Below are 10361 nucleotides of genomic sequence, written 5' to 3'. Positions count from 1 at the left end.
TATATATATATATATATATATATATATATATATATATATATATATTTGTATGCACATCCATTCACAAACGGGTGTATTTGTATTTATTAATGTGCTTGATTGAATTTGTGGAATTCAGATTCAGTAGAGGAGTTCTTAATCCAGGCTGTGGATGCAGCTAAAAGGGCTGGAGAGGTGACATCAGTTTGCAAATCCAAATCCTTGTTTACTACTATTAGAGTCGTGTTTCTTTCGGCATTGATTTATCAGTTTTTTTGCCGCATTCTTTATGCTTTGAATTTTTACAATTAATCTTCTTGCCTCAAAATTTCTGGTTCACAGATCATTCGTTCTGGGTTCTATCAGACAAAGCATGTGGAGCACAAGGGCGAGGTAAATTCTTGACTGATTAGGATGAAAAATTATACTATTTAATTACGAACTATGCATAAAGAGTTGCTTTTAAAAATTTAATTTACATCACGTGTAAGGAGCGGATCATCTTGGTTACTGATTTTTTCAATTGCTGAATTGGGGACTCCATACTTGAACTTATATGGAAAATCAAAAAATTCTGCCTGTGGTTAAGGGAAGTATAAATGAATAAGGATTTTGTCAATCACCCAATAAATCCGAGTAAATGTACATGAATAAATTCCATATTATAAGCATTAAGCCATGATGTGTGGTGGCTAATGATACTGCAGTATCTAGATACTTGATTAACTGAAGTTCTTTACCTAATCTTCCCCAACCTAAACCGAATTGGCGGTAGTTGATGTGTCATGAGAAGGAGCTACCCAAGTTCAGGAGATAGCTTTTATTCTTTCCCCTGGGTTCTGGAAAGATCTAGTTTATGGGGCAGAGCAAGTAAGTGAATTGGTAAACTTTTTTATCAGTAGAATTCTGATGTCAGGAAAACCGGTTTAGAAATCTTGAACTTGTAGGAAGTGTAGAGGATTTGGTGAATATCATGCCCCATGTGTGTGTTTCCCAGTGTCCTCATAGGAGGATTGTCTACCACAAAGATTGCGGTGGGCGCTAATAGATGATGGTGGAGATAGAAGTGAAGCAGCCATATGGCTAAAACTAACCAAAAATGTAGGTAAAGGAAAATATCTTAACAAGGGTGTTTTTTGTATTTCATGAAAAACTATAGCACCCACCCAAAATTTGCAAAAAATTGTCAGCATTTTTGCAAAATTGTATTTTGCAATAGTGTTATGATGGAGAATGGGTGGGTGAAAAAAATAAGGAGAAGTTTTGGGTTAGCATGTAAAATTATTTTATTGAATGACGTGTGGTTGAAATGGGATCAAATTACCGTTGGATAATGCATTTTCATGAAAAAGTGGGGCTCAAACATGGGCTTACTGAAGATGGTTCATTGGTTGGTTCGCGGGACAAGAAGGGCCATGCACCTCCAATGATGGTTCATTGGTTGGTTCATGGGACGAGAAGGGCTATATCAGTTATTACAAAAATACTGCCTTCAAAATATAAGTTCTTTTCTTTTCGCTGCTACTAATGATATTATTAGTTCATAAATGCTAATAAGCCTACTGCTTCCAATTGTAGGTGGATTTGGTTACAGAGACTGATAAGAGATGTGAAGAAGTCATATTCAATTTTCTCAAACAACACTACCCCAATCATAAGGTTAGATGTCTCTTCTGCATTGTGTCGTATTTAGCTGAATTTATGGTTGTTTCTTGATGGGTTTAAATGTGATGCACATTCTTAAGTCTTAACTACATGATTCTCACAACTCTTTTGTAATAATTTTTCCATCTTAGTTCATTGGGGAAGAAACCACAGCTGCTAGTGGGGCTTCAGAATTGACTGATGAACCAACTTGGATTGTTGATCCCTTGGATGGAACAACTAATTTTGTGCACGGGCAAGTGTCTTGTGTTCATTTCATTTGTCATAGGGAGTCTTTCTTCATCCATGTTAAATTTCTAAGTTATTTCATTCATTTTCAGGTTTCCATTTGTATGTGTCTCTATTGGCCTGACAATTGGACAAATTCCAACTGTTGGTGTTGTCTACAACCCTATTATGAATGAGGTAAAACTATTGAACTTCTAATAAGTTGAGGGTTAATGCAAATTGCAAATGGAAGTATAAAAATCAAGGAAATTGATAATCTCAGAGTACTTCTTCGAAAATGTTGAGATAATAGGTTATTTGCAGCCTGTAACTTATAGTGTGGTCAAAGTTACTGAATTATGCTCAATGATTTCTGTTTCATGCCATCTTTTGATAGTTGTAGCATCTTTTTGCAATAAAATAAGCCTTTGATGTATATTGGAAATGACCAGTTAAGTGACTATTGATTTCTGTGTTCCTTTTTCATATTTTTCTCCCTTGGCGCATGATTGTACTGATGTGGGGAATATAGGACTTCCTACGTATACTATGTCTGCAGTAATGTTTTTTTCGTGGAGTTTGCTAGTTGAGCATATATAATATTTGTTTTTAATATGCAGCTCTTTACTGCCATCCGTGGAAAAGGCGCTTTTCTGAATGGAAAACCTATCGAAGGCAAGTTTCCTCTTCATGTAGTCTCGCTTGTGCTGTTGAACATTCATCTCACTTCAATTGACATCCTATTTCTGTAATCTGCAGTATCTTCTCAATCTGAGCTCATGAAGTCCCTTCTTGCAACAGAGGTACTCAGCTGAATATATTATTGAACAGTGCTTTGGTTCCAAACAGACATTCGTTGTTTTTCTAATTCTATAATTTAGACTGTCAACCTGCAAATTGGAGTGGATAAGTTACCAAATTCCTGGCCTCTTTACTTTCTAAATTTTCTGGGCCTGTTTATATATCCTGTGGTAGAAGAATTGTTAGCAGTGGAAGAATGGAAAATTCACAATTTACCTTGTTAACATCCATTTTTCCTGTCCCCCTCTTAATATTTTATATAGTCTAAAATAGGAACATTATTCTTGCTTCTGTATCATATTCTAAACAGTACAACTTTTGCAATTTTGCATACAACAGTATGACTTATAAATTTGAAGAAATTTTCCTTTCTAATTTTAGTTATAGAAGCTGATTAATCAAGCTTCGCCTGATGAAATGACAGGCAGGAACAAAGCGTGACAAGTCTACTGTGGATGACACTACAAATAGAATCAATAGCTTGCTCTTCAAGGTAAACAAGTGGTTGCTTCATAATCATATTCTCAATTAACGTTTTCGGAATATAGCTCTGAACGTTGGTGTTCATACAACCAGGTTAGGTCCCTTCGGATGAGTGGTTCTTGTGCACTGAATCTCTGCGGGATTGCATGCGGAAGGCTTGACCTATTCTATGAAGTTGGGTTTGGAGGACCTTGGTAAGATTTTAAGATGCTCAATTTTGGATCTTGATATAAATTACGAGGAGCACGTTCAGTATTGTCCATTATGCTAAGCAGTAATATTTAATTCGGTATACCAAACATGTATTAAAGTTCTTTTCTCTGTCCAGGGATATAGCAGCTGGTGCTGTTATAGTAACTGAAGCTGGAGGAGTTCTGTTTGATCCGTAAGTGGCACTTTTTTCCCCCTTAAGGAAAGAATGCTGAAGAAATGGTTGTTAATGGGAATAGAGTAGTATTTGGATACGAAGCTTTTAGTCATTTAAATATTAGCATTCAACTGATCCGATTTTTATTTTCACGGTCATGAATTCTGGGATTCTTCTTAGTTTTCAATTTACAGTTGTACATGGCCCATAAGTATTGATAATTGCAAATAGTTTACTCTTAGGAATTCTTTCCATCAAATATAAAATTCTAAAAACTCGTATCTTGCTCTGACTTGTTAATAGAACTGGAGTTATTATGGAAAGTTCAGATTTCATTTCGATTATTTTTAGTTTAGATTTACATTTAAGATTAATTCTCCATTGGCTCTCTTGCCCTACATCATGGTTAAACTGTTCCGTTTGTTTCTATTAAATTGAACAAAGGGATCGCAGAAGTCCATTGTTATACCCAGTTAAAAGTTTTAGTACATTAATAAACTAACTTGAGCATAGCAGAATTGACTAAACATCCTTGATAATCCTATGTAAACACTCACTTGCCATTGGATTTTGAATTGCATTAGCAACCACATCAACTATGTATGACATTGAAAAGTCTAAATCATGACGCTTTCTGTAATCAGATCCGGCAAGGAATTTGATATCACATCTCAGCGAATAGCAGCGTCAAATCCTCTTCTCAAGGAAGCATTTATCCAGGCATTGCAACAGTCTGAATGAGTGAGATGTACGATGATTTCAGAAACTTCTTACAAGTTAAGTTTCTATTTGCTTTCTGCAAGCATCACGATCCAACTGTACTGGCTTCCCCTGATGGATTTTTAGGGAACCTTTAGTCGAAATACATGTGATGTATTTACTGGTTGTTCTTCTTGAACTAAGACCTCGAGTTGTGCTCTACACTCTGTAAAATTTAAATTGGTAATACATAAAACACCACTGTTGAAGCTTTCTTAGTCTGATTCTATGGTTGATTTTTGGGGAAAAAATCCCCTTCTCTGTTCTCTTGCTCTACTCTTCATTTTTTCCTTCTCCAGGGACCAGCAATTAAGACCGTGCAATAATCTTCTCGTATATCCATTTTTCTTTGCTTGCATCGAGTTAAGAGATGGTATATAGTTTTAATTTTTTCCTGGATACTAGGTAGTTTGATTTGACACGTAAAATTTGAGTTACTGCTTGAATTAGTCATTTATGGATCTTCATGTAAATGGAAATATGCATATACTTTGTCCAGGAGAATAAAGGATGAACCGAAGTACCAAACTAAGGCAACATATGCACCAATAATAAAAAGAATTTAGCTCATGATAGTTCATAAATAATGGGTATAAGGGACTCGAAAACTGATAAAATATACCGGTTGTCACTTGGCTGAATAAATCTCCCTCTCGAATATTAAAAAAATATATATATATATTGTTTCTATTGCTGGTCGTACATAAAACATAGGGAAATCTTTGGACGAATTTTTAAAGAAAACTGAAATAAAAATGTACAAAGATGCTGGAAAAATACTAAATGCACTCTGATACATTAAAGAAACAGCAGATATGTATAAATCCTCAACAGAAAATCTACATCAACAATGAAAAAAGGGGGAAAAACTTGTATCATCTCTAAACTCTCCCTAATACAAGCAACCTAACAATATAACCTTTAATGGAAAAGCATACAAAAATACAGCAACACAAAAATATGAAAGATATATGAGCAAATTGAACAACCCCCACTTTTCATACCCTTGCTCCATGTCCATTTGTTCCATCGGGCATCTTTTGAGAAGCAGCAGTTTTCTTCCTCTTCACAACTACATACCATGTATAAGCTTCCAATGTTGCAGCAAAAGAAGCCAGAACCACCAGGATCCCAATATAGGCTCTCTCCCATTTGTTCTCGGGATTTAATATGTCGAACCCCTTGAAAATGTTGATAATACTTAGCACGATGACTGCGTATCCTACTGAGTGGTGGTAGATGTTCCAGTAAAATCTGTATTTGTGGTCCTTTTTCGGCCTTAGAAGCAAAGCAAATACCTGTATCCAACAGAAACTTTAGTATGCGCTACATTCCCATCTCTTGTTAGAGATCAAACAAAATCCGAAAATGATTTAGATGTCAAGCATTTGATGAAATCTATTATTACCTGGAGGGTTCCTAGACAGAAGAGAACTATTCCTATGGTCCTGTGGGACGTGTATTGAACTCCGGGAGACTGACTTCCTAGCTGGAGACCGGTGGCCCAGCCGGCAACTCCAACGATGTAGGCCGAGGTTTGGCAAGTTGCGTGAAGATAAAACCAAGCAGGATCAGCAGATGGAAAGACCCTCAAGTACCTTGCGAATAAAGCACCAATAGGCAACAAGATACCCCAACTCACTGCATTCAGTACTCCATGGATCTGCATATTCAATAACCCATAGTCATTCGTTCAGATTTTTTAATTACAAAGGCAAAAGTATATTCCTTTTGTGAATACATAATTTTTAGAACTACTACATTAAGAAAAACTGGATTTTTTCATTCTGAGAACAATTTAATAGATGGTCATATAAGGATTTAAGCACTTAGTCACTTACATTTCTTTTCTTTGTTTGGGAGTTTGATGCCCCTGCTGTTGTTCTTGACTCTCCTGAAAGAAGATTTAGGGTCCCCGCGGATCGGACGTTAGAACCAGATGTAGGATGCATTGCAGGGGCATCTCCTGAAAGTGGACCATCCTGCCAAACCTGGTTAACGGTAGAGGTTAAGTTTTCCAGCTTCAGCGTGGCAAAAATAATAATTTCATTCTTTGAATACACTGCCGATAAATCTGAAACTGGGAAGCTCAAATCTCCTTCCTGCAACCGAGTCTGATAAGCAGTGATAGGTGCTGTATAAGCTCTCATGGTTCCATCAGATTTCTGGAAAGCCACGAGTGCTTGTGCGCCAACCATGCCTTGAGACCTTGGATTAATAGCCCACGCGACCCATTTAGAGCCCGTGACACCTGCATGTCGATAGGCCATTCTAACTGTTTTCGAAGAGGAGTCGTAATTCCAGTGAAGAAATGAATTCAAATATGGGAGATCATTGCAGGAACTGAAAACTTGGTTACTGGCAAAGTTGTATTTTGCACATAATTGAGCAGATGATGATAAACAGAAAGACAAGAGAACACAAGAAATCAGTACAGCTCTTAACATCTTGTTCTCTTTCCTCCTCTATAGATCTGCAGGAAATTTGGAGTTAACAGAGGATAAATTGATCAGCTTTAATTGTGACTTTATAAATAAGGAATTTGAAGAGGCAGGGAAAATGATTTGATTTGGAAAGAAAAGATGCTTATGGGAAATATAAAGACGGACGGAAGGGACTCTTATTGTTGACTTATTAATGGTGGGACATGAGTAGTTGCAGTTTGGTGAGGAAGGTTCTGTATAATATAAGAGAAATAGTACCAAGTTTATATGGGATTTTGGCCTCACACCGCCTTTGCGCTCATCCAATCGTCGGCAATCCATTGCTCTCATGATCGAGTGTTTGCTCGTCGTTTAGGCTCGTGAGTGAGATTTCTGCAATTGTCAAATTGCTATTATCTCTGTGCTTAGGTTTCAGCAACTTACTTTTTCCACGCCAAAACATGTCTTAACTTCAGCTGCAATTGTACTAATGCATATACTTATGTTTCTTGTCACCTAAACTTCAATTATTCATATTATTTTGTAGAGGTTTTTCACTTTTCATTGGATATCAAGACAAGTATTCTTCCACTTTCGAGCATATTTTTATCACGTACTAGACTGTTTATTTTTTTCGTTTATCTTGTCAATTACTATAACCATTACCGCCATATCGACCTGACTAACAGTCATGTGACATAATTAATCAGATGTCTCGTCTACATACACTCAACAATAGTAGTACAAATTTGTAGCATAGCACATGAGTATTAGTTGAGACTTGACCAATCAGTTATGGGTATTTACTACTAAATTCTTGAATTATTGTCAACCACTTCACTATTTTTTAACCAAGACATAACTCATATTGAAAAGATGAAAAAATCATCCAGTCTGTATTCATAATCACTTGCATTCCTTTTTCTACATATTGATAAGAGGTTGGATAGGTGAATTATCTAATTGGTGGAACTAAATCCAAATCTTGCCAGCCTCAAACCCTAAAGATCCCATAGAGCCAAATTATCAGCACCTCATCTTCACTAACACTTGTTTTCCTCTCGAAACCGACTTCAATAACATGTTTTGTACGTCAAGATAACTTACAATGCGTTTGACAGAAAGAAGAAAAAAGTTAAAATTTTGTTCATTTTTACAATTTTAATTTAGTAGGATAGGAGATGGAAGTGAACTCATTCTTATCTTGACATAATCTTGTAATCTGAACTTTGATTTTTATATGATGAGACAACTGGGCATGATTTTCGATGTAATACAACCTTAATTTGATACACATGGCCTCCTGTAGTGGTATTATGTTGTCTGTGGTTTTGTCGATTTGGCACATATTTTATTTAATTATAAGTACAATAATTGCTTAATTAACGTAATTATGGGCATTCCACACGATTCTAGTAACCATGCGTTTTCACCTGCACCCTTTATATTTTATTCTCCACTGTTATGCGAATCTTTAATACATAAGAAAGGATAACTTATTTTGCATGCGGATAGTATTTGGGATTATCTTTCTTTATTTTTCTTTTCTTTTTTTTACTTTTCTTAAAAGAAGAATGATGTAGAAGAGAAAATCGTAGGACATTTGGTAGCTTTTCACGAAGGTTTCGATCGGTTACGAGCGTACTTAGCCTTTTAGCACTAGACGAGGTCATTCGAGTTTGGTTTTAGGATTTTGTAAAGATCTTTTTTTTCGAGTAAATAGCTGTTTGGATCTAGTTACTATTAGAGATGTTAACTGGAATAAGGCGAGCTGCTTAGTTCACCTACTGATCGACTCGACCTAACTCATATAATATATGACGAGTCGAGGTGAGTTGACACATCACATATATACGGGCCAATGTTTTTCTAAAATTATTGAGTTTTGTTGAAACAAAAAAATTGTATATTAAAGTCTCCCATAAGAATGGGAAATTTTAAAGGTAAATAACATTAACTAGAAAAATATCCATAATATAATATAAATTTGCTGGCTTTACTATACCTAATTTGTTGGCCCACTGTAGCAACTCTTCTTCTTGTGCTGAAACCTCTTGGAAGCATGACGTATGATTTGTGTAAGCATTACGTCACAGTTATACAGTCATTCATCATAACAGAACTAAAAATCAAGATTTGAATAAGAAGACAATTTGTATATTTTTTATTATTAAGTTTGAACTAAATTTTTTTTTAATTTAAAAAAAATAAATAAATAAAAACTTTCTCATGAAGTTAAATTATGCATTATTTTATGCCAAAGGTTGGTAAGAAAATGACTAAAGTTTAGTTAAAAACATGACACGTAGAATGAAATAAAGAGCATATATGATTATGAACGTGTGTCGTCTGCATGAATGCAAAGAAGAAGATTTGAAATTAAGGTTTCGTGAAGATTTTTATTACTACTCTTCCAAATTATGTCCTAATCTGATAAAGATTGTTCCTTTACCCCCAAATAAACCACAAACTTCTACAATTTACTACAAGACATTTTCTACATTAACACTTGATTTCCTTTCCGGTTTTCTCGAAAACAGTACTTTTGCAGAAAAAGAAAAAAAAGGATGCTGACGGTGTAAGACTAAGTTATTCTTCGATAAATTCTATTCACCATAACCATACTTTGTACTTTAATTTTGCACAAGTGATTTCATTTCATTTCAATTCAGTAACTTCACTATAGTCTGATCTCAATCGAGTGACAACATTATACTTTGATTTCAATTAGGATAACTTGATTTAATTCAACTTATGAAAATCGATAATATAACAGTCAATAAATGATAATCATCACCTTGTGGATGTTAGTTGTTGACGTAGAATAAATGCAACTTGAGTTTAATAGATGATGGCCATCATTTATTGACAGTTATTCTAACGATTTTTCACTAGTGAAACTGACGAAATTGAACATGGTTACTTGATTGAAATAAAAATAAAGTGCAATAACCTAATTAATTAAAATTGAAGGATAAATACATGATTAAAAGTATAGTTATTACTAAAAGAATTATTTTTCTACCTTTTTGTAGTCTCTACTTCTTTTGTCAATGAACTTAAAACATTGAATTGTTGATGTTATAATTTATGTCTGTAGGCTTTGAAAGTTGTAAAATATATAGTATCATTCGTACACAATATTACAGCATGGTATGGGCAAATTTTTTATTTTTTATTTTTTATTTTTAATTCTCTTTCTCTTATTAGTTCGGTGCAGTTGATGTACCATACTTCATACAATTTGTATATTTAAATGTTCGTAGAAAGAGAAGTAATCTATTGAGTATTGTTAATTAGCCCCTGTTTGGTTAAGCTAATTAAAAATAAATTTTAAAAAATGGGGTTTAAACATGGGCTTAACATATATTATACAACAGCATGACACATCAATTCAAAAAATTTAATTTAATTCTGAACACCCCATTATAACTTTTTTCACCAATTAATTGATGTAACATGTTCATTGTTGTTTAGCATAATTAAGTAATAGTACTTAATACGTTATTTCTCTTCTCGAGTAATGCTATTTGTAGTCGCTCATTGTGGTAATCGCCCTACGTGGCATACACATGGTAGGTGATTATTTAATGCATTAATGTGGTAATTTTTTTATTCATTAATGTATCAAATAACTACCTGCCATGAGTATGCCACGTAGGGCGACTGTCGCAGTG

At 34.7% G+C, this 10361-nt stretch overlaps 2 protein-coding genes across 3 annotated transcripts in view; one reads left to right on the top strand and one right to left on the bottom strand.

Moving 5' to 3' along the window:
- The window catches only part of LOC111370675 (inositol-phosphate phosphatase-like), a 6664-nt gene extending 2185 nt beyond the window's left edge, over positions 1-4479 (top strand). Inside the window, exons 2-12 of the mRNA XM_022992504.1 lie at positions 119-174; positions 322-372; positions 1558-1638; positions 1776-1879; positions 1965-2049; positions 2472-2526; positions 2611-2654; positions 3077-3145; positions 3229-3329; positions 3464-3520; positions 4147-4479. Coding sequence (XP_022848272.1) covers positions 119-174; positions 322-372; positions 1558-1638; positions 1776-1879; positions 1965-2049; positions 2472-2526; positions 2611-2654; positions 3077-3145; positions 3229-3329; positions 3464-3520; positions 4147-4243 — 800 coding nt within the window. The 3' untranslated portion in view covers positions 4244-4479. The remainder of the gene's footprint in view (positions 1-118; positions 175-321; positions 373-1557; positions 1639-1775; positions 1880-1964; positions 2050-2471; positions 2527-2610; positions 2655-3076; positions 3146-3228; positions 3330-3463; positions 3521-4146) is intronic.
- Positions 4480-5023: 544 nt separating this feature from the next.
- The window catches only part of LOC111370673 (cytochrome b561 and DOMON domain-containing protein At4g17280-like), an 8942-nt gene continuing 3604 nt past the window's right edge, over positions 5024-10361 (bottom strand). The window contains exons 1-3 of one of the 2 annotated variants that reach the window (XM_022992500.1): positions 6103-6879; positions 5670-5924; positions 5024-5559 (exon numbers count right to left, since the gene is read on the bottom strand). In XM_022992500.1, the coding sequence (XP_022848268.1) occupies positions 5260-5559; positions 5670-5924; positions 6103-6708 (1161 nt within the window). In that variant the 5' untranslated portion in view covers positions 6709-6879 and the 3' untranslated portion in view covers positions 5024-5259. Of the gene's footprint in view, positions 5560-5669; positions 5925-6102; positions 6880-10361 lie in introns of those variants that run through there. The other variant, XM_022992501.1, reaches the window with a different exon arrangement.

Source organism: Olea europaea, chromosome 21, assembly GCF_002742605.1.
Source record: "Olea europaea var. sylvestris chromosome 21, O_europaea_v1, whole genome shotgun sequence".
Taxonomy (NCBI): Eukaryota; Viridiplantae; Streptophyta; class Magnoliopsida; order Lamiales; family Oleaceae; genus Olea; species Olea europaea.
The sequence above is the reverse complement of the archived record's forward strand: the minus strand, read 5'-3'. Positions and strand labels throughout refer to the sequence as shown.